The 24,577-nt window shown below is 40.1% G+C and overlaps 3 protein-coding genes across 3 annotated transcripts in view; 2 read left to right on the top strand and 1 right to left on the bottom strand.

The window, feature by feature from the left end:
- LOC146641209 (capping protein, Arp2/3 and myosin-I linker protein 3-like) overlaps nt 1–6,819 on the bottom strand; it is a 35,680-nt gene extending 28,861 nt beyond the window's left edge. The window contains exons 1-4 of the mRNA XM_085398794.1: nt 6,524–6,819; nt 3,773–3,867; nt 930–980; nt 781–840 (exon numbers count right to left, since the gene is read on the bottom strand). Of these exons, the coding sequence (XP_085254920.1) occupies nt 781–840; nt 930–980; nt 3,773–3,867; nt 6,524–6,581 (264 nt within the window). The 5' untranslated portion in view covers nt 6,582–6,819. The remainder of the gene's footprint in view (nt 1–780; nt 841–929; nt 981–3,772; nt 3,868–6,523) is intronic.
- A 1,830-nt stretch (nt 6,820–8,649) lies between these two features.
- LOC146641208 (cell adhesion molecule CEACAM5-like) lies at nt 8,650–15,569 on the top strand. The gene is made up of 7 exons (XM_085398117.1): nt 8,650–8,680; nt 9,736–9,774; nt 9,899–10,132; nt 11,261–11,563; nt 11,724–12,002; nt 15,202–15,286; nt 15,407–15,569. Exons 1-7 carry the CDS (start codon nt 8,650–8,652, stop codon nt 15,567–15,569), a joined length of 1,134 nt encoding a protein of 377 aa, XP_085254243.1.
- A 721-nt stretch (nt 15,570–16,290) lies between these two features.
- On the top strand, nt 16,291–24,394 carry LOC146641207 (GTPase IMAP family member 8-like). Its single transcript, XM_085399469.1, has 6 exons — nt 16,291–16,706; nt 17,908–18,609; nt 19,368–20,066; nt 20,489–21,268; nt 21,367–21,534; nt 21,617–24,394. Exons 1-6 carry the CDS (start codon nt 16,691–16,693, stop codon nt 21,835–21,837), a joined length of 2,586 nt encoding a protein of 861 aa, XP_085255595.1. The 5' UTR covers nt 16,291–16,690; the 3' UTR covers nt 21,838–24,394.
- Nucleotides 24,395–24,577: the final 183 nt, after the last annotated feature.

Here is a 24,577-nt window from a genome sequence, read left to right as displayed (position 1 = left end):
AGTTCTATGTTAGTTAGCAGCTGATTGAACCTGAGCCTAGCAAAGAGTTGTTTACATTAGTTCCTGATGACTTCACTCCACCTCCTTCCTTGCTCCTAACCAGGTGTCATTCTGACCATGGCTATTAGAGTCCCTAGATTGATATCTATGAATTGAATCTGTTGTGGCACTGGTCCTTGTGAGAGTTGAAAGAGGGGAGACACTTTTCTCTGAGGCCTGACATAAAATAAACCGGGGGGCCATCCAGGATCTCCAATACTGCAAGCTTTAATACCTTATCCCTAGAAATAACAACACACTTTCCACACTGTGAAACAGTCTGCAGTCCTTGCTGTGTAACAAAAATGCTTTTATATCCTTCAATGTCTCCTGAGTGGAGCTAAAATCTAGGTCCAGGGACCTGCCTGCAAAGCAAGGTAGTGGAAGAACTTAGAAGAAAAAAAGCAGACCTGACAATAATTTTCTGGTTACAGGTTATTAATTTCCTGTAGGAGAAAAAAAGCCTTTTAATCTCACAAGCAAAGGCTTAAATAAAAACTGGGAAAAATAATTAAAAATTCTTGCAGTAAGTTTTTCCTTGTTGGCATTACATCAACAGTAGAAGAGAATAAGTTAATAAGAGAGCTCTTACTGTCACAGTGGCTGTTTTAATAAATGTCTAAAATGCTTTTATCCTGCCTTGAAGGCCATAGTGATGTAACTACACCATTATATAACTGCACAGACAACTTTGTTGTTGCAGTGGAGAGGAGTGCATACAGAGTTAATGTAAAAATTCACCTGATGTTCAGGTTGAGAATTCAAAGCTCGAATCTCCAAGAAGTTGAATGTGGTTTCTACCTGTTGTCAGAGACATAGTTGACATTTCAGCTGGCACGAATCTAAAAGCCTCACACTGCACATTAACTTGAGAGGGTGGCAGAAAGTACCTTTGTGGGAATCTTTGGCGCCAGGAAATAGAGACGCCATGTTGTGAGCACCTGGGAAAAAAAAAGGAAATAAAGCAAATTGAATGAAGACTCTTGAAAAGTTCACTGCACAGTCATACTCCCCAGGGAGAAAACAGTCCCAGGAGTTTCCATGGTAATGATGAGAGGGTCTATTCATCTACTGATCCAGCAAATTGCTATCTGTGTCAGCGATAACGTCAAGCATTAACAGATTAACATCTTCAAGTCTGAGAAATGGTGACATGCTGCAATGTTTTAATCACAATGACACAAACATAAAACGTAATTTCATTATCATTCTATTACTTCTGCTGTGGGTAAACATGACAGTGGCTCATACATTTAGTTCGAGACACGCAGTGCGCCTCTGGGCCCAGCGAGCAATCTCTTCTGGTCATTTAGCATCGCTCCAGGTCTTTAATATGAGAACCGCCAAATTTCAGGGCTAATAGATGTCTTCTCTACCGTTCGCATCATAGGATCTGTTCTAAACACAGAAATGCGGGTCATGGTGGGTCAGGACATCAAATTAGCTTTTTTGCTTTGCCATCTTTGCTAATTTGGTATCTGCGGTCAGAGGCGTGTTGGATCATTTTTAGTTCAATGCAAACTTGATGGGAGTTTGGACGTGACTGGAAATTTGAAAGCAAACTCAGAGCCTGTTTGTGCATCTCCATCTGAAGGAGCACACGCACCATTTGTGTGCGTGCACCCACTTATTTTTGGCTTGGAGACATTTGTGTCATGCAGCTTTTGAGTAAATCTGATTCTGCCCCTGATTCTTCTTCTTGAGAAACAGTTTCTTTCTTTTTGTTTTTCTTGCAAACACACACTCTATAAAAAGAAGAAGAAAAAAGTCAGTGTCTCGATCCATCAAGGCAAACAAAGAATAGTGATTCTTTGGCATTTTGCAGCTCTCCACCAGCCCCTAAGTACTGCCCTCTGCTCTTTTTCTTCTCCTCTTCTGCTCCGTCGCTTCCAATCATTTACTCCATTCTCTCTGATGGGCCTGCTAAAACACTCCCCGAGGACAAAGTCTCCCCCCTCCGCCCACCCCATGCCCATGTGTCTCTCCCCAATGAAATAAGTAATTAAATTACAGCTCTCTCATTCTACTGTTATTTTTTGGAGAAGGGAGCTTGACACAGGCCTGTCTGAAGCACACATTGACAGCCTCTTACACCCACACAGCAAGTGAGGTGTCGAAAAAGAAATCATTCAAAATTCAAAATGTGCATGTGAGATGGAGAGAGTGTAAGAGAGAGGTGAAGATCTGCGCTTCACTTCAAAGACTGTCTGAAGGAGTTGATTAGAAGGACCAGATTGTATCGCATTACGGTGATGAGTCTGGGTTACGGGTGGTAGTTAAGAGAGTGCATGCAAGTAAACAGAAGTAAATCATGCTGATGCAGCAGGAGAGAGAGACACTTATCGAGTATTCCACTTCAAAGGGAGACCAGACACACAGCACACATATTGTGGGTTAATTATGCAGCTAGATAACAGATATTCAAATTCTGTTTTGTTTGACAGTTTGGGTGAGGCCTCTGCAGATAAATTCATGTAAACCATAGTGACAAAGCAAAACCACCAATCACAACCTCAAGCAAGCTTTCAACTGCTTACTTCCGACCCTGAACTTCCAGTGAAACAGGAAAACAAAAACTTAACACAATTAAACTCTCCTCTCTCCTGCCAAATGCTAACCCGGGTGCATTTGATCAACCTCCAATCTATTTTTCCGTTTTCTATGTGCACCCAGCAGGAGAGAGAGCCCTCGCGTTCCAGTTCAGCTTTTAAGAGGAAGCGGTAAATGAGACATGGATTGGAAAGAGATTATTGGAAAGATGTTTCTGGCAGATAGACATATCAAAGTGTCTGAATATCAAAGGCTGTACATGCAGAAACTCTCCTAACTGCCCATCCTCACCACACGATGAATCATTACAGCATCCAATGAGTGGAATTCTGCACTGCCGAGGCAAAAATGGACCTTTTTTAAAAGCTCATTCACTCACTGGGGGAATTGTAGAAGGGGCGGCAGAAATAACCAGTGTGTCGAAACAGTATAAAAACTACACTAGTTAGACAAGGATTTGTTTTATATTATGCTTATAAAGATGTACGGTTGCCTTGCTGCACTTAATGGTGCACTCAATCAATTATACCTGTTCTGCAGTGTGTGTTACCCATGCATGAGTTGTGTTCTTTTCTGCAAACACAGTGGAAGTGTTACACATTTGCTAACACTGGCATTCATACAGGGTCCAGTCTGATTTCCTGTCTGCTGTGTACAAGCTGATTGCCCCAGATTCTATTCAGATAGCTGGCTGAGTTTTGCACAGTCAAATACAAATTTCATATCTCTGTCCTATATTCTCTGATGAAAGCACCCCAGAATCAAAGGCTGTGAGCTGTTCGGCCCCCCACTGCCTCCACAGGCACAGAGGGATCCATAGCCACTCTCGCAGATCCTGTCTATCCAATATTCATCCTGCCAAGCCGCCAACAGCAGTCACAGAAAAGGGGGAGCAGCCGTAATGCAGTTAGCAAGTGACCAAAGAAGCAAGATGTTTACTGTCGCTGTTAAATAATGAGGATCTCTTGCTTCTGCTGTCACAGAAATCAACATTGTGACAGAGATCCATTAACACTGCAGGGGAAGTAAACATCAAAGACAGTACATACATGATGCATGTCTCAGGCTGCTTATGTAGCAGGCTTATGGCATTCTTTTTCTTCTACATCAGTAGACCAGTGCTAAGACAGAACCCATTAAACCAGCCAAGTCGGCAGTGAGGAAACAGAAAGCAGCAACTTACCAGAATTTTGTCCTCTGTTTTGCCATTTTTAGTGTCAAGCTTGATGCCACGAACAAACTTTATAGATGATTTATCGATAATCTTCCTGATGCTTTCTGTGGATGACAACATTAACATATGTTACAACATAATCTCTCTCTCTGTTTCAGTCTCCGAAAGGAGCAAACAACCATTTGTGCAAATTTGATAGTTTTTCATATAAAAAGAACAGTTTGCAAGCTGTTGTGTCTTAGATTTGTGAATCCTTTTTCACTCTTCCAAATTTGCAGAGACCTCAAAAATATTCTCTACATTTATTTTTTTTGTCTGTTAATATTGTACAGTAATACTAAAATACAGGCAAAGCAAAATCCTACAACAATAATATCATTTTGAAGGACATAAAATGAGACATAATGTTCACTGTGCAGGATTATTTGCAGGACCTCTTGTCTCTAAACATTGATTTTTGCAAAGTTAACATTGCCTAAAGGGATACAGTAGAAAAATCACATTCAGAAACCAAAAGTAATAAGGAGTAGTGTGGCAGAAATTCAAATTAAATGGAACACAAAAAAACAACATGCAAACAATAAGGAAGGATCCTTTAACTTCAGATTACTGTACAAATATCCCAGCTCAACATTAGCTGAGGGATGTGTCAGACTTGCAATGTACGCTGACCTGTCGTGGCATTTTAGATGATAAAAATAACCGCGATGACAGGATCATGATTATACGTGAGAAACAAACCTCTTATATGCAAAATCATATAATCTGCACGTAACACTGAAGCAGAATGATTGACAGGGTTTTAGGTTGTGCTCCAAAGCACAAAGGCACTCAGTGGGAAGTTACACGATTTCGTGGATTAATTACTGAATGACTGTGATACATAACAATGTTTTGCCTCCGAGGTATTTCCTTTGAGGTAGTCACAATATGCTTCAGTGTTATTTTCTTACTCACAGGAGCAATATAACACATTTGAGCATCAGTGTCTATGATTCACTGAGAACTGTTCCTGTCAAACAGTGTCACTGTCGGTGTTGTGACCCCTGACTTGTATATACAGCACATAACGTCCGTGATGCGCCAAAAGAAGCATCTTACTCACAGTTTGGGAACACATAGCACTGACACACTATCGCAGACACATACAGTCGCTAGCAGAAATTACATGATTCAGCATCTCAATTACTCTAGCTCCAGAGCTTCCAACTGACAAGTTTATGAGGAAATCGATACAGAGGCTGGGTTGTTGGGATTGGGCAGTGGAGTTGATACAGTCACAATGGACAGTGATGCAAACAATTCTTTCCTATTTCTATTTTTAGGTGCTCATAAGTCTTAAGGGGAACAGGTTCCATTGCAGTTATGTACATTTGGTCAGATTATGTACATACTTTACTCGAATATTTGGATTTAATGTCCCATTACACTTCTAATCTATCAAATTTCAGCAAAAATACAGCACTTTTAACTTTACTGCATCTCAACTCTTATATGAATGACCTGTGATGAAGCTACATTTTCCTAAATAAATAATTTAAGTATCATCACCCTAACCAGACACAACACGTAAATGACGCTCATACCTTTTTGCATGGACAATTAATAATCAGATAACATGATGACACTTATAGGATCCTACCTGGAACAAGAGGACTCGTTTTTGACACTTTTAGTACATTTTGCACCATATTAATAAGAGCTATGCGAACCAAGAATTGAGACCTGATAATTTAAGTCAATCCAGCTGTTAGAAAGGCTCTTTCCAGTGACCTAGTGCATGCAGGCAGACCACCAGGTTCTCCACCTGTCAATCAGTGCAGGAAAGGCGGGATGAGGTGGTGCAGCCGCCCGGCAGGTGGCTGAATGAAGAGGCAGGGATTCCACTGGATTAATCATCACAGTGAGCCTAATAGAGCCATTAGGAGTAATTAACACAGCAGCAAAGTCCCTGCTACCCTGAGCATGTGTGCTGCTGGTGCATGTGTCAGTGCTTTTGCGCGCGTGTATGATATTGAAATCGAGGCATTGCTGTGACTTTGACATATGTAAGCTGTTGCTGTTTGAGAAAAGGGGAGTAAATATTTGTGCATTCTGTCGCGCTGTTGAGTTTGTATAGCTCATGCATTTTTGTTGGCAAGATACGGTGAACATCTGCCTGTATCAGTGCCCCTCTCTTCACTTTCCCACGCACGCGTACACACGCACGCACGCGTGCAATCAGCAGCAGCGCTCTGGCTGGTTAGGCTGCAGAAAAACAAAGATGAAATACTCAAGAGTTGAGGGTTAGAGAGGGGGAAATCTCACTGTGAAATGGGTGTCTTGGTTTTGTTTTTTTTAAAAGAAAAAGAAACGTGCAGGGAACAAGACGGTACCAGACCCCACGAGTACACACCATTATTTTCCACAACGCCCCTTTCCCTCTTTGGCCTAGGGCTGGGGTTTTTTATTACCTGATCCACCCAGAGAGGGCAGGCTTAAAGCTAATTTCCCTGCACTGTAAATAATTAATTTGAAGATTAACTAATTCACATGCGCGGGGAAAGAAGAAGAAAGAAAAAAGCCGCCCCGGCAAGGTTCGGGACTGATTGCAAAGGTGTAGCTCATGACAAGCATCCAATGCGTCTGTACGGTCGCAGCCTCCGACAGCCGCGCGGAGAAAAAAGCATCAGGAGCCTGACCACACACGCGCCCGGGGCGACCGCGAGCACACCGACACAAGACCGGGAGCAAAATAACCAAGCGGCGGTCTTTACCCACCTGTGATATCCTTGCTCACACTCACGAAACCAGAGGCAGTGATCTCTTTAGAAGCCATGTCTGTTCCTCTCTCCTATCGCCACCCCTCCTCCTCTTCCTCTCCTCCACCTCCTCCCCAATGTCTCCCTCTCCCTCTCTCTCTTAGAAATGGACAGAAAGAATGCTCTCTCTCCCAGGCATTCCAGCAGAGCACCCGACTGCCCGACGCGCTTCCTGGAAGAAACCGTTTGGATGTCGGGAGGCTGGATGGTGGGAGAGACGGGAGGTGGAGGGAGTGATGATGTTGAGGAGGAGGAGGCGGGGATCACTCTGGGATAATGAGGCTGTGGTTAGGCTACCTGTGAGAGCACGCCCAAGTTAGAAATCAGAAGATGCAAAGCAGCAGAAACAAATGTTACACCCAAAATAGAGATTGCCACTTAAAAAAACAAGAAAAGATTTACCCTGCGGGTGTCACGGTTGGTTGTCCCTGGGACTCCACAGAAGAGGCAGGAAACGGGATGGGTGTAGGTGGAGCTTGTCAGCGATTCTAAACAGTGAACATTGCTTATCAGATTCATCCAGGTAGAGCTATTCTTCAGTTAACTTACGTTTCCGAACTGGACAGTTGCAGTTGATGGGAAAGTCAGTAAATGGTAAAAACGTGATTCCATATGGAAATCTTGAGGTCTCTGAAATTATCACAATTTATTCTGAAGGGGTCAAGCTGAGTCTAGGTCTGAGAGCTCGAGGCATTTCAGGTGAAAATCATGAAATTCATGAAATTATTAGAGTCAATCACCATCCAGGAAATATGAATGGAATAGCTCTGCAAATGTTCCACAGGACTAACCTCCAAGTGGCAGTAGTCTTATGTCTATTTACGTTTTTATTCTTTAGACAGTGCATGAGCTGCAGTTTAAAGTGTTTTACATTGCCTGGGCCTCGGTGCAGCCGCCCTAGTTCATTCACTTACTGAGACAAGCCATCCTCCCTTTAAGGCCACCCTCACTTTGATTGTCTGGGTTGAACAGTAGCTGGATTATAGCCAGATGTGTCCCTGAGATGCATGTTAGGGACAATCATTGTTGTTGAAGACTGCTAGTAACTGCACATTCAAAGCAGTCTGAAGCCTGAGCTTTTGGCTCACATGTTTTACTTGCACATACACTGATCTCATTATTTGAAAAATGAAAGGTGTTTAATATGAGCACCACGGTAACAATATGAATATGGCAGAAAATAAGCAATGGCATAACAGGTACGATCTAAAACTCTAGGGATCCAAATTCATTAACCAAACCAAACCAAAGTTATTATGATTCATCCTGTGGGCTCTGTGGATATCCACAACAATCTCGTATTTGTTGAGATATTTCATCCCGAACCAATGTTCTGGTCTGTGCCGTGGGCTGACTATAAACTTGCAGACTGGGGGATTGAGATTTCCTCAATCAATTTACTAAACTTTATCGCACTGTAACTGACTGGATTACAGGGACTATAAATAAATGTTCACCAAAAGGGAAAATGAGCATCCACAGCCGTAAGCAGTAGACCGAAAGGGAGGCTATAAATAGAGCAAACAAAAGATAACAAAAAATAACCTGAATGAGTAAATAAAAATGTGAAAATGCAGGATTTTAGCATTGGCAGGAGGCCCAAAAAAGCCACACCATGATTTAACACAGATCAAAGAAGGGGAAGAAATTAGAAATACTTTCACCTCTGCAGCAAGTTTGTAAGGTCAGACCACAACAACAGAAGATAAAAAAGAAGAAAGGGAAAATTAAGCTCCTTGCTGATAATAAATTGGATGTGCTGTGGGTTTAAATCTTCACCTCTCCGCCTTTTTGTCAGCCTAAAGGCTCCACCTGTTAACTAGTTGACAGAGGAAGGAAATATCTCCACCAAGATGATAATCTCTGTCTGTGGTTTGCTGTGAGAGTTGGGTGAAACCCCTCCTATGAGATCCAATTAGTCTCTGTCTTATAGCCTCTGAAATAAAACCGGCTCTGTAAAATAACAGGGACTTCTGAAATATACATCATTTTAACTGTGGAAATCTCAAAAGCTTTTTCCTTTTTCTTTTCCAAAGAACAGGAGGGGAGTTGTACATTAATTCTGGACATTCAATTCTTGACAAAATGAACCTCATCCATATCTTCCTGCTGCTGGGTGAGTATCACAGATAACACTTGATTGACTGTCACACACCTTCTGTTACACCTCTGCTGGGCAGAATTCCAAAAAAACGAGCGTTGTCATGACAAAACTCTTGGTACCGGTGGACAAAACCATGTCCCAGCAGTTTAAGAGGCATCTGCACTCTGCTGTCAGAGTAGTGCTGACACAGAGCCAAAGCCGAGCACTCTTATTTGATGCAGATATCAGTAGTATGGTATGCGGGGTTATAAATTTTACTAGGCTGTTAGCCTGCAGCAGGAACTTTCAGACAGTGTTAAATTAAAATGATGTGCACCAGCCAGAATCTGAATAGGGCTAATGGAAATGATTTGGACTGAGCTGTCAAATTGTTGTGCAAGCTATTCCATCCCAGGCAGCCATGAGTTATATTTTAAAACTATATGGTCGTAGTAGCACTATGTGACACTGTTGTATATGTGCGTGTATAGCGTGGGCGTGTAACAGGAAAATACAGCAAATCTGTGTACATTCCTTCTGTTCCCATGGGGATGATAACTGTCTAAAGAGTTTGCTCATTAAGGCATAGGAAGCTCTGCTCTCTGTCAAACTGTGTGGCAGTCCCGTAACTGTGAGTGTTAGCAAAGAGATGTGGCTCAGATGGTCTTCAAAGCAACTCCTTAGAAGAGCGAAAGATTGTTATGCCTTATAGGCACAGGTTTACTGCTTCTAGATGTTTTAAATTTACTTGTAGACACTTACTTTAAAAATATATATATTTTTATGTCTTGATTATATAATATAAAAAACAGCAGTGGACCATGACTGACTCTCTGGCATGCAGCCATGTGGGAATAAGCCATCTGAGCTGCCTGTGGTGTTCATGCTGATACATTTTACTCATGAATGACAGAGAATAGAGAAAACATACTGTACCCAAAATGTCACTGATGTGACAGGAACAATCTGTGGTAGAATATATATATATATATATATATATATATATATATATATATATATATATATATATATATATATTATTTTTTTTAAATCGACTGTTTCTGTGAAACACTTTGTCCGTATTTCAGGTATGGCTGCATTTGTTCTCCAAGCTGATTCGCTGCAAGGTACGGCAGATGTTATCATCACACATAAGTACAATATGTCTGTCATAAGCAGAAGAAAGACGCCAACGGAGTTATCGTTCTCCTGCAGGTCTTCTAAAGACTGTTGTGTCCGTGTGGCCCCCAGGGTCAAAAGTCTACCTCGGAGAATCTGTGCTGCTGAAGTGTGCAGTTGAGTCAAACTCCACTGCTCAGTGGGGCTTTGAGTGGGACAAACCAAAAACTGTTCTGACCCTGAACCCCAGGCATGTGGTCTCAAATGACAGCTACTTCATCACCGCTGTAACAAGGGAGGACGCGGGCAGCTACAGGTGCAAAGCAGGACAAACATCCAGCCAGCCGGTGGAGCTCATCGTGTCAGGTGAGCAGCTACAACATCTGCTGTGTTGTGTATTGTTTGTGAGCCCAAATCTTCTTGCTGGTTTAACCGAGATTAAGATCATAATGTTCAAAATATTTAAATTAATTAAAAAACAAACTTTTACAAGGGAAAACATTATGCTAATTTCACGCCCCTTATATTTATATTCAAGAATCTTTTGGATTGTTTACAGTTCCTTATTTATCATATACTGGGCCTTAGTGCAACCCTTCAGTTCAACTAAATTATGCTGTTTTATCTTCTTTTCTCCTAAAGAACGCTCTCCCTCTTTGCCAACTTTCTTCTGATTGGCTGACCCTTGAAAACATAATGTTAAACCAGAATGTGGGTGTGATTTTGGTTCAGCCCAAGCTGTGTGTCTAACATGACCATATTAATGATATCCACTCTCTATGATATTATAAAGATCTGCTAGCATTTCAGGTAGTCTGCAGGCTAAGATTCTGCTTCACAAAGATTATACGGGCACACTCTGATTTCAATTTTAAACCATTCTTCAAACCTTTATTATGAGCATCTACCACTGTTACATTATTTATATGACAGAAAATTAGGAAATGCAAAGTAAACCCACTTTACCTGTCATGTTCATTCAGTATTCTCTGCACAAAGGACAGCTAAGGCAGATCAGTAAGTAATACGTTTTGTATGATTTAGATTCCAATAAGAAAAGCTGAGGGAATCACCAAACTGATCATAAGGGACACGTGAATGCCTGTATCAAATTTTAAGTGGTATGAAAATTAAGTTGGGTTTCATAAGAAAAGTCAATTACCTCAATAGGACAAAATGTACCAGTCATCTGTGGATTCCCGTGTCCCTGCTGCAGCTGAACTTCAGAATATGATTTCTTCTTTCATTACTGCACATTGCTGCGGTGCATGAAATGTAATCGTGCAATAATTATAATGTAATTTCCAGAGATATGTAGTTATAGCGGTTGTGTTCCCATGTGAGCCACTTATTCTGCAGCCAAACAAGGCCCGCAAGTGCATTTATGATAATGATATTCATGAGTAAAACTTTAACATGGAAACATTTGCCAGTTGCTACAGTATGAAAGTGCTCTGGTTCTTCTTCTAATCTTATTGCGTCTTTCAACTCCAGAGCTGACCCCTCCCTCGCTGATTCTGGCTCCCAGCACGAGATACATCTTTAGTGGGGAGAGATTCAGTATGCGCTGCCCCTCATCTCAGACGAACGCCAAAGGCTGGAAGCTGAGGCATTACTCTCCAGACTGTACACAGAGGAGAAAAGCTGTCCAAGGTGACCAATGTTCACCACTAGAGTGTGCTGTTATCACAAACAGGACTGATGCGTGTGTCTTCAATGCTACCATTGGGAACAGTGGGCTGTACTGGTGTGAGGGACCTGAGGGTCGCAGCAACTCAGTCAGGATCTCAGCAAGCTGTGAGTATTGCTGCCTCTGGACAAAATGGGGAAAACACACCAGAGACAAATTATAACACGGTGGGGTTTTAAATGTGACGTATGAGGGAGAGCATTTTTTGTTTTATGTGTGACAAAAAAAAGTAAGGAGTTATTTATGTGTACTATCTTTATCCCACAGATGACAATATCATCATGAAGACTCCAGCCTTCCCTGTATTTGAGGGGGATAAAGTAATTTTGTACTGTCAGTACAAAACAACAAACTACAACGACACAACCTTCTTCAAAAACGGAGCAGTCGTCTCTGTGATGCCTTCGAGTCCAAACAATGAGATAAACATGACTATTGAGAACGTAACAAAGAAAGACGAAGGTTCCTACAAGTGTGCATCCCCGGCCCTAAAGATGGAGAGTACAGAGAGCTGGTTATCTGTGAGACCCAAGAGCGACACCCCAGGTCAGGTGTATAATCTCAACGTAATGATTTGTGTTTATATTTTTACATTTTGTTCAAATGCCTTTTAGGTAACAGAAGCATCTAGCCTATGCAGCCTTTTTTGGCTGAACAAAAGTCCCAAGATAAGCTCCAAAAGGTAGAAATGTGATTTCATAAGAAGGGAGAAGAAATAAAAACCCATGGAATGAACAGGCGAAGTAAAAAAGGGAAATCCAAGCCTTTGCATGCACACAGAAGGCTGACTCCAAGGTGGGAACAATCACAGGTGGGAACAAGACACAGGTGGGAACAATCAGGCCACCAGTAGGAAGGCAAAGGAGGAGGTTAAGGGTTTGATGCACACAAGGAAGAGCAGTCACCAAAAGTCATAAAAGTGGTTAAAGAAGACAAAGGAGATAACACAAACACCAAAGTCACAAGGAAAAAATTGATATAGAAACACAATAAGTTAGTAAGTAATTAAGTTTATTTATATAGATTTTTTCAAGAACAAAAGTCCAAAAGTGCTTTACAGGTACAATATAATATAAGATAAAATTATTAAACAGTAGTTCATGAATAAAGGGAGGCATCTGACCTTTAAGAAGTCTAAAAGTGATCACCAAAATTGTAAACTGAACAATAAAGAAGAAGAATTTGACTCTGATGAGAGCTTTTAGAGGATTCAGCCTCACAGCAGCCTTTTGGACCATTTCCAGGCAATCCAGGAAGGATTTGCTCAGAGTAGGAATAATGAATCACAATAATCGAATCATGTTGAAATAAAAAGATGAATGATCATTTTCAATTCACACTGAGAGACAATATATCTGAGACAGGCAATGATGATAAAAATACGTTTGCACAAGACAGCCAAGATCCTTTTAAAACTGAATGCCTGATCAAAAGTGTCCTCAGATTTCTCACTGTGGACAGAAGTGAAGCTGAAATGGGTCCATGATTCTCAATTACTCTGGGGACGAAGTTATCAGGGGCACAAATAAGAACAGTTTTCAATTCCATTAAGTTTTTAGAACATTGATTTGGCTATAAGTTTGAGTTTGATATGTACAACTGAATATCATCTGCATAACAATGGTATGGGCTATCTTCAGAGTCATTCAGGATATGTCCTAGTGGAAGCATGTACAGGGTAAATAAAATAGTTCCCACAAGCAAACCTTGGGATGCACCACAAGATAAAATGGCCAGAGAAGACAGAATGTTAGCAGAAGCAGCTCAAGACAAATAAGAGGAAAACAAATCTAGAGCTGACCCATAGATCCTCACTCATGACTGATTCATGATAAACTGTGTCAAAGGCAACACAGATATCTGACAGAACAAGGGCTAAATGTTCACCTGCATCTCTATGCATCCATAAGCTGGCTGGAAACCATCTTTTCTAAAAAAAATTTGGAAATAAAAGGCAATTTTGAAAACAGTCTAAAATTGTGATGGAGGAAAAGGTCACTTTTTTTTTCTTTCTAAGAGGGCCTCTAATAGCCTGTTTAAAATAGGAAGGGACACTGGCAGAGCTAAATGAGATGTTAATTATCCTGAGAACACACTACCTAATAGTGGGGTTGGTAAAATGTCAAGTGGGCAGCAGGAAGGTTTCATTTTATCAACTAAATTGATGAGAGCATTCACAGATATCAGTGCAAAGCTCTCAAAGACACATGGGCGGTTAAGGCAAGCGGCGAGAAGAGAGAAAGGATGGGTAATGTTTGCTCTGAAATGTTGGATCTTATTAGCAAAGAAGCAAAGAAAGTTTTTACACTCTTTATTTGAGTGACTAGTCAGAGCAGGAGATAGAGTCATAAGAATGTTTCTAATAATGTCAAATAAAACTTTGGGATTTCCTCAGAACCAAAGCACTACAAATAAATGACAAGTACCTGGGACGATACCAGGCCAACTTTGTCATTTCCTAATGAGCCATTAGAGAGGTGTACTACGAAGGGAGATTAAGATCAGTTAGCAACCTTTGTCGACAGCTCCCTTTAGAGGCTATGGAACACTAACCTTTAATCTTTAAATGTTTACAGTTTCAGAGCTTTAATTTGCAGCCATCAAGTTAAAAATTAAAATAGGATTAAAATAATTAATTCAACTTAAAATGTTTGTTTTATTGCTCTGTGCACAAAATTACAAGATTAATAATTTCCTGCTGCTTTTTTTTATGTTCTTTATACATTTTTATCACCATTTTATCATCGTCATCTTCCAATAATGTCTATGACTGGAGTAGGTAGCACTCATATGGATCATTTTGTGCAGCAGAAGAAGAATATTTTGTGTGAAATGCAAGCTGGATTAAAAGTACCATTGTGATATCCAGTAAGCCTGACTGGGATTTTAAGTTTTCTCAAGCCAGCTATTGCAAAGAAAGCCTGGCTGCGCATAATTTCCTTCATAGTAAAAACCTTATAAAAGGTTTTCAGCATGAGGCAAATTATGATAATAACACTGGCAAAAATATCTAAAATTTACTTGTTGTAATATCCCTATGCTAGTGATATCCCATCAGCCTAGTTTTAGCCTTTTGTATCAGGATGACTTAGTAGAAGCAACAACCATTAGAAAGTAACCATAAGCCAGAGGTTAGACAAACTATTAGTATAAAAATTGCAAGTTTGAGGCCAGATGCTGGCATCTCATCCTATATCTAAGATTAGAGTTGGTCTGCTTCAGAGCTCTGTATTTCTCGCTCAACACTGGGCAACATTAGCCTGTTCACCCAATCATAAGCTAGAAACAGTACTGGTAATGTTTGTGCTATTTGCCATAATTGATTGGGTTAGCCACATTTCTGAATGAAGTGAGCCCACCTTTGTTGTGTGCTCCACATGCATCACAGAAAGTCATAAATGAAAACCCAAAACGTTAAGTGCTATTTTTATATTGGTAACACTTCATAAAAATATAATTCGAGTATTAATTTGCCTACTTATTCAACTGTCCTTTTTTTTTTTTTGACTGATTATTGTAGTAGATGTAACAGTAATTCAAGGTATGCAAGCAAAGAAAAAAAGCACCCTGTGAATCACATTACTTTGCACCCCATTAGCAGGTTTCTTCAGCTGTTAATTAGAAATCAGACTTAAAAAATAGAAAAGAAATGAGACTAAATGATGTGGAACAGTAATGTATTTTCAGGTACAACCTGGTTGAGCCTTTTTGCACTGAAACAAATACTATTTGTTCTTGTCAACAGGCTACTGGAAATGGATTATCCTGTCTGTTGGACTTGTATTTCTGTTTCTTATTCCTCTATCGGTCTGGCTTTTTTATCGCTACAGGTAAGTTACAGTACCCAGGAGTTGTATATATGTTGTTAGACAGATGATGTCTTAGCATGACTCAAAAATCAAACAAGCTGTCAAATGCTTCAGGTATTATCATTTGTTTATTTTTTTAAGATACCAGATGTTGGGTACTTGGAAACGTTGGCCATTTTCCAAAGAAGACGTGCCAGCAGTGCCGGTTCCTGCAACTAAGCAGGACGTGACGGAAGTGCAGTGGGACCTGTCGTGGATGGAGATGTCCAATCTGTTGGATAAGCAGATATACCCTGGCACTTAGAGTTTACACCAAGTTTAGTATTTTCTGTAAGCTCCAGCATAAGGTGATCCCCTGTGGTAGTTCAGTCAACATAATGCCGCTAGCATGATGTAAGAACAGTTGTTTAGCTATTGCCAGTCAGTCAAACAAACAGAACTTCCTTAGTGCCAAATAAATATTAATAGAGAGTGATAAAGAGCCAAAAGCATCTGTCGTATAAGTCCACCATATGGTATTGAATTATTATTTCAGTAATTTAAATTTTACAGGTCTCTCACTTTAAAATGCTTTTAGATGGTGTCATTTTCTTTGTTGTATTCTATTCCAAATTACCTTTTGTTTTCTACAACTCGTGTATTTTTGATTGTCTTATGCCTGACTTTAATGATTTAAAGACGGATAACAACTACAAATGGAAACCATGAAGTTATCATGGCCACTCTTTAGCCTATGCTGCATACAAATAATAGTCTATTCCATTTCAGCTGACTTAGTGAAAGTCAGGTTTATAATTTCACAATCCCCTAGAGGCTCATTTATGCTCTGGATTTGAATGATGCTCTTTTTTGTGGAGACCCAACATCATTATGTGTCTGTCAGGATAATTACAGGAGCACGGCACATTGGATGACTCATCCTTGAATATGTAATGGTTTTGTAATTTGAAAGTACATCACTGGAAATACATGTATATACTGTATATGTAGACAAACATTTTATCTTTGGATTTGATTAAATTAATTTCTTCAATTAAAAATCAATATATTTTTTATTTATGGCCTTTGGTGCTAAAACACCCACTACACTCATTATTTCCATAAGCTATAGTAAGATGTTTTACTTTTTTAAAAAAAAGCAAATGTAATGATTTCTATTGAATGATGTAGTGTAGTTATGTAGCTTTACTGTGGCTAAACTGACATAACATTTACCGCTCACTACCTGTCTGAAACCAGTTAGTCTGGATTTCTGCACTGCTGTGATGATTTAGATACAAACACTTTGCCCTCTCAGTCACACTTTATGCAGTCAAGGCTGCAAGAACTCGTACTAAAATATGCCTGAATACAGACTTTATCCACTCGACCTCAGTGAAGAGCTTGGGACCATTCAAAGGCACTTTTAAAACAGAAGTAGGAAAAATGGAAGCCAATCTTGGTAAGTTAATTGAGAAATATTGTTTACTCTTTTGAAGCAATTTGAATAAAAATGAATCAGCATGGAGCTGTGAAATGTACTTGGGGCTTATCACAAGGTGAAACAACTTATAAAGTCTATCCACAATCCACTTTTTTGTTGTTTGCTAATTTTTCACTGCAGATTGTGAATACCAGTTACTCAGAAGCAATGATGTGAAAGAAAGAAATCTGTTAAACACATTCCTAAATTGTTATTAAATGTATTTGTTTGGATTTGGATTCAATAACTAGAGGTCATAGACAAAATTCATGTGTTTGCAATTGGAGCATGTAGTTGTAGGTTTGAGAGCCCTGTTAGACACTAGCTAACAAAAACAGAACCAAAACCAAAAACACCAGTCTGAGCATTTGCTTTTAGACAGGAGACATGCCACTAAACCAGTTATGCCAGAATTTCCTTTTTTGCCCGGAAGGAAAGAACATTTTGAGTTCCCAGCAACCTTTTGACAAACATTCCTCCTTATGAGAGCTCCGCCCAAGAAGCTTTGTATATGTCAATACAGTTGAGAGAAAAACTTTCCAAAGAAAAACAGCCCTGCAAAATTCTGCTTTTGGTTAACTTCTTAATCGTGTTTTGACACTGCAGTTTTCTTCATTGCCTTCTATAGTATCGTCTGAGCTTATATATTTGATGCCAGAAAAGATCATTTGTGTGTTGCACTGCATTGCATCATATAGCCTACGCTTTTCAGCTGTTTCAACTGAATATTTTGTCAATAAGTGGGACTGAGGCATTCTTATCTGAATTAATATTTTCTCTTTTTCCTCTTGTTGCTTCTGATCACTTATTTATTTTGGTTCAGGGTCATTCTAAAAATGTTTCACTATTTTAGTTTTGACTTGTTATTCCTCAGACAGAAATGAAAGGGTCAGAAATAACTCTCCCATGCACAAATTTCTTAGAACGTTCCTCTTGTGTCAATCATCTAAAGCAGTGGAGACAACTGTGGTGATAACAATGTCACGCTGAAGGATTCTATTCTGCTCCTCATTTTGAGGAGATAAGCCCGCCTTCTATTTTAAAGCTTCTATGCCAATCTGGTCACAACAAGCTGCATTATCATTAATCCAAATAAGTTGTTTCACAATCCTAATAAGAACACAATATTATTTCTTTTTATCTGCAACAAAAAAGTTTCAATATTTTCTTTGTTTTTCAGAGGAGACTGAGATCAGGCTCATACTCATAGGGAGTAGATGGGCTGGCAAGAGTTCATCTGGTAACACCATTCTGAGAAAGGAGAGATTTGAGTGTGGCCGAACAAGAACAGCTCAGTCTGAAGTGAGACATGGATTGGTGGACGGCAGGAAGCTCACTGTGATTGATGCTCCGGGTTGGAGCAGCTCCCTCTCCCTTGCTGAGATCCCAGAGGGGGACAAGCAAAGGTTTAAACTCAATGCATCCAAGTGTCCGCCTGGACCAAATGCTTTTCTCCTCGTTATTCCAATAGACTTGGCTTTCTCTGTGGAGCAGAAGACGACTGTGGAGGAACACATGAAGCTCTTAGGTGAACGGGTTTGGCGGTACACGATGGTGCTGTTCACCTGCGGGGATTACCTCGGGGAAAAGACAATAGAAGAACACATTGAAAGTGAAGGACAGGCACTCAAGTGGTTAATAGAAAAGTGTTTGAATAGGTACCATGTGTTTAATAACAAGGACAAGAATAACTTATCTCAGGTCACAAAGTTGCTGCAAAAGATCGAAGAGATGGTGTGGTACAATGGTGGCAGTTACTACAAGGTAGAAGAGCCCATTTTCCAAGTCATCAAAGAGAAGCAAAAGGAGGTGGCTGAGAGAGCAGAAGAGAGAAGGAAGAAGGCCGAGGACCAAAGACAACACATGAAAACACTCATTCCAGGTGAGTGTGACAGAAGGAGCACTCAAACACATCCCCTGTATTATATATTATGACATAATGGCAGCAAATCATGGTACCATATTTATTCAATCAATGCAAACATCAAGATGAAAGGACTAATTTGCCACTTTATGGGACATACAACTTCCCAGAATCATAACTGTGCCCATCCAGGAAATAATCCACCACACAACGTCCTGTAAAAGTATTTGTTAATACAACTGGATAGATGTGTGCATTAAAATAAAGACTGGATTAAACAAGGTTCATATAGTAGTACGTTAGGTGGATTTTGCAAAAGTCAAACAAAATCAGGTTGTTAAAACTGCATGTTAAGCATACAGACGTGAAAGCAATGCCAGTCTAACTTAAGCATCTGAAAATGTCAAACTATTTATTTCAGCATTATGTGCAGGGAGAACCTGGAAAAAAGTGACATTTAATGCAAAGAAAGACTGAATAAAGGGACATTTTACAAACAAATACATGCATCTAGAAAAAAAAAAAAGAATAAATTATACCTCAGAAAATCGCATAAAATTCTGTGTTAAAACAACATTACAATAACAAACATTTCCAGTTTTTAAAGTCCAGTATTTTAATGTGTTGAATATGTTAATGAATTCTATTACCACATACTTCCATTGCCCGTTGCGATTCAGTGATTTTACTGGCCTGCATATGCTTTGATAATTTTATCTCAGTATAAGCTGCTGTAAGCTCCAAGCCTAACCAATCGTTGTTTTGTCCGATAACAGAAGAGATGAAACATATCCCAAAACTCCAGATGATTCTTCTGGGAAGCCGTAAAGTTGGGAAAACCTCTTTAGGGAACACTATCTTGGGGTACAAAGACCAGGAAGATGGAAAAAGAACGCCAAAGTCTGTTGCCTGCCGGGGTTTTGTGGCTAAAACTGAAATCATTCTTGTTGACACACCAGGCTGGTGGAAAGGCTTCCCTGTGTTCGACACTCCTGAAGCGATCAAAGATGAACTGATGCGCAGCATGTTTTTGTGCCCTCCCGGGCCCCATGTGTTCCTCCTGGTGATAGATGCAGATGCATCATTTAATGCCAAACACTTAGATGCAGTGACATCACATGTGGAGCTTCTTGGTGATGGAGTGTGGAGACACACTATTATAGTTTTTACCAGAGGAGACTGGCTGGGAACAAACAGCATAGAGCAGTACATCGAAGGAGAGGGGGAGGCCCTACAGTCTCTAGTTGAACAATGTGGAAATAGATATCATGTAGTTGATAATAAGAATGCAAGTGATGGTACACAAATCTCAGAGCTGCTGGAGAAAATCACTGAGACTGTGGCAGCAAATGGGTGGAGCTACTTTGTTCCAGACCAGCAGATATTTCAGACCCTCGAAGAGAGAAGAAGGAAGGTGAAAGAAGGAGCAATGCTGAGGCAAAGTCAAGTCAAGGCCACACGAGAATCCCTTGGAGGTATGCTTCACTATCACATAGCATCAGTGTCACAAGTAAAAACGTGCCGCAATGTCAGAGCTGTTTCCACACACTCATATTAAATAGATAGCAGAGATGGACAAAATACAGAAATATACTTCAAAATTTGTTGAAAGTGCTAGAGGATATCAGTGACTGTAATAGATACAATGTTTCTGGTTATTCGGTAATGATAGCAGTATAGTGTCTGTCACATGTCAAATAACTTGTCAATGTCCAGGTAATTACATCTTATCAAATGCAGAAATCTATTCCCAAAGAGAATGTGGAGCTGTATAAAACTTTTTAAAAAAGAAAATATAAATGTACAATCTTACCAGTGACAGAGCATTCTCACTCAGATCATATGCAACATGACATTTTCCCATTTCACTTTGCTCTGACAGCTGTTTTCTTCTCAGTTTCCAGTAATAAGCTACAGGAACTGAGAATAATACTGCTTGGTCAGAAGACTGTTGGAAAGAGTGCAACAGGAAATACTCTCCTGCATAAAGAAGTCTTTGCATCTAGTCAGAATGAACAATGTCAAATGCAAGATGGGGAGGTTTCGGGCCGACGAGTCACAGTGATTGACACCCCGGGCTGGTGGCAGGACTCCTCATGCTGCACAGATGAGATAGACAAAGAAATTGCCCGAGGTTTTTCACTGAGCCCAGCAGGAGTTCATGTTATTCTGCTGGTCATTCCTTTGGACCTGACATTCAGAGATTCTCAACGAGTCACTCTGGAGGATCACATGAACCTTTTTCATGCCACTGTATGGAAACACGCAATGGTTCTGTTCACATATGGAGACAAACTAGCAGATAAATCTTTGGAGGAGCACATTGAAAGGGAGCATAGTGCCCTGCGCTGGTTGATTGAGAAGTGTGAGAACAGGTACCATGCCATTAACAATATGAAAAAAATGGATATGAATCAGGTGACAGAGCTGTTTGAGAAGATAGAGGAAATAGTAGCAGGAAACAGTGGCAAGCTCTTCTGTCCAAACATGAATGAAATGCACCTGAGATTCGAAGAGATGTTCAAGAGGAAGCAGCTGAAACATGTGCTGAAGCAAAGACTAGTGCGGGAGTACGGGAGGAGAGAGCTGGAGCTAATGAAAGAGTTCAAGGAAACACTCCATGAGCTGCAAAATGACATTAGGGGAGGTGCGACGGGCACAAAATCCAAGTCACTGGGTGAGTATTTTGAGGAAGATAATAAATATGTTTCTATTCATCCTATTTTGTAAATGATGATTTTTTTTTTATTAACATGTTTTGATGATTATTATTAGTTGGTGACAGGGTGAAACTCGCAACCAGGTCTACTGGTCAGGGGAAGAGAGATGGCAAGAAGGAAAAACTAGATACAAAAATCAGCCAAAAAATTAAAAAGCTGGATGAAGATATAGAGAAATTATCACATTTTCTTGGAAACAGCAAGGAATTTTTGATCCCTGATTGTAAGTCCAATTATATCATCAATCATAGCATTTAAAGTATTATCAAGCACAAAATAAGTCTAAATGTGTGTTTTGTTTTCAGTTAAAGGAAGCAGTCCAGCACCTTCTATTCCTGAGTCTTTCTTAGAGCGCAAACAATCAACCGGCAACTTTGAGAAAGTTCTGAGTTGGTTATCGAATCTTCATATCGGCACAAATGTGGAGAACCAGCTGACTCTCAACTTCTCTCAAACATCAGGCTACAGATCTATGGTGTCACCCGACACCTTTGACTTTGACGGAGAAGTTGAAGTTCCCGAGTGAACAAATTAAAAGATTACTGCATTCTGTAGTGAATTTAAAAATGTAGAGAAAAAGAGTCCAACAATACTGTGAATTTATGGGGTAGCAGCGCCTCTCATGTTGGAGAACTGTTGGAGAATTGGCTCAGGTAGCTTAATCTGAAAAATAAGCTACCATTGCTTGTCCCAGCCCCATTAGCACTGGTTGCCTTTGAGCAAACAAGGAACAGTGACTATGGGGAATGTGATCGACTGTTCACCCACTGAGCTAAACCGGTGCCCAAGGGGCACGTCTCTTAAATATGATATATATCACAAACTCAGTCTACATCCTTGAGTAAGGTGTTCCAGAACCTGGAACCTCTATTTATTTCTCTTTATTTCCTATCACTGACCGCGGTCCTGTCCGTTCTGATTGCAATAACTCAAAATGAAAAGAAAAATAAATAAATAAAAAATAATAAAGGTTCAACAAAATATGACAATCAAGTGGACAGTATAGCAAAAGCTATAATTTTCTACTTGAGAAAATAAAGCTGTTGGGCATTTTTCTTGGTCTTCAGGTAATAATTCTAATTGCAGTGCCGGTAAGGACATGAAAAAAGAAAAAAAAAATCATCAAATAAACTGGAATTTATGGACAAAGTGAAAGAAACTGTTGGACCGAGGCATCAAAGAAAAGATATCATGAAAAAGAAGTTGAGAATGCCAAGTGGAACTTCCCAAGACCCGAACTCTTCCACAGCATGCATTTTTAATTTTTCTTTGACATTTGGGCATATTGGCACCTGATGAATGTAAAAACAAAGAATTACCAGATTTGTTTTTTAACCTGATTTTTTGTTTCTCAGAAAAATTAGAGCCACATATGAGGATATTCGTTTAAAATTTAGTAGTATAATGTCCTTGTAAGTGGATATCAGGCTCTTGTAGAGCAAAATTGAGTATTTGGTCTAAATAACGCAAAATGTGATGTCCACATATGTGGACGCCGGGTCCTAGGAGGTTAAAGATGACAGGCTTACAACATCAGCATCATCCACCCCAGGTAGCACCCCTTCCATTACCCCTAACGACACCCCCTTCCCCCGCATTAGTCCCTACTCTTCACCGGGTCTTCATTGCAGGCACTGGTTTCATCTGCATCCTGCACCTCTCTTTGCTGCACCCGAGACCCACAGTCCCAACCCAAGCGCAGACATGGGAGGAAATGAGGGAGGAAGAGAAAGGTGGAATTTCTTCATGCTCCGATCTGTGGTACAGAAGTCTTTCAGAGCCAGGGCCGGTGGGGGACTTCTGAGGATTTCTGCAGGCCAAAACAGGATTGCAACCTGCAGAAATCCTCAACCATGGATAGCACCAACACCCAGGTCAACCTCAAGGTGGATGACCCTGCAAAACTTATACCACCAGATTGAAATCTCAGACACTGAAGCCAAGTGGCAAACCTCATGGCCACATAAACTCAAACCTTGGGACATGAATGTTTTGACACCATCAGGCTTCTGAAAACAGACCAGCTATGTAGCTTTGTATTTTTCACATGGGGTTTTTTTGTCCTGTGGTTCCACATTTGCCTCGCTTTCTACCTCTGTTCCCTCCGCCTCCATGCAATTTAAATCAAGCTGCGGGGTGCGGGGTATGACGACCTACAGTACCTACAGTATTAGCTCACTAGCACTAGACTGCAATGCTACTCCTCCCCATCTCACAAATGCATCAACTTCATTTGTAACCCTAACATTGGTAATGTGTGCATTGGTATGCATCACCTAGATGTCCCCATTCCATTGTCAGCGATGACTTGAGATTAAAATTGAAATATCTTGCCAGCTTTTTGTTCACTTTAAGATTGCTGGGGATGCTAAAGTGGCAAGGTATTTCAGTCTGTATCTCAGGTTCCTGTCTTTATAGGTTTAAAATTATGTAGTGCTTTTCTCCATCAGCATGCAGATGGAGAAATATGGTATATGTCTAATATTGTGCCCAAGCCTACAATGGGTTTGCTTTGGCATGAAATTTCAGCTTTTTTTCATTATGTAAAAGAACATCTGTGGCTATGTGTCTGCTGACCTGAAGTGATTTCTTTTCCATTTCCATTTCTAAATGGTAAGTAGTACAGTTTGTTGGGTTTGCAACTTTTTTCTTTCTTTTTTTATGTGACACTGAAGTGCCCAATTTTTCAACTTTTCTGAGGCGCCAGACCTGTTATTTAAATATAGACATGTATGGTATTTACAGAAACATGAGAATCTCAGCTTAATACTCATTAAACCATTTACATGTCCACCAGATACAGCTAAAACAACAAGGAATGAAAGAGCAGGTAAACAGATTCTACAAAAAGATGTAAACAAAGATCAGATTCCCTTGTTCACCCCACAGCATATACACAGACAGACATTGTCTGTGATGAAAGGATAGATCTCACAGATTTCAAAATTGGAAGTGTCAGCCAGCAGCAAAAGAAGACCAAAGTTATGCTTCATATTTGAATAACATTAGCATGAATTCTGTCTCACCTTGGTGTTTAATCCACCACGATTAAACCATATTTCCTGCAAAGTTCCATATACCAGTGTGCTTCAAGAGCAGTTTCCCTTCATAAATTACTATTATGAGCCTTATTCGCTTGTTTACTCACAGACGCATTACGCAACAGCAGTGTACAGTGTGACTGTCCACTTTTCTATCACTACAAAAACATATATTAACTGTAACAACTTTAAAGAGACTCTTAATCAAAACATAATAAAACCCCT

Source organism: Rhamphochromis longiceps, linkage group LG23, assembly GCF_057381845.1.
Source record: "Rhamphochromis longiceps isolate RC_006_pf linkage group LG23, R_longiceps_female_GT1.1, whole genome shotgun sequence".
NCBI classification, from domain to species: Eukaryota; Metazoa; Chordata; class Actinopteri; order Cichliformes; family Cichlidae; genus Rhamphochromis; species Rhamphochromis longiceps.
The sequence above is the reverse complement of the archived record's forward strand: the minus strand, read 5'-3'. Positions and strand labels throughout refer to the sequence as shown.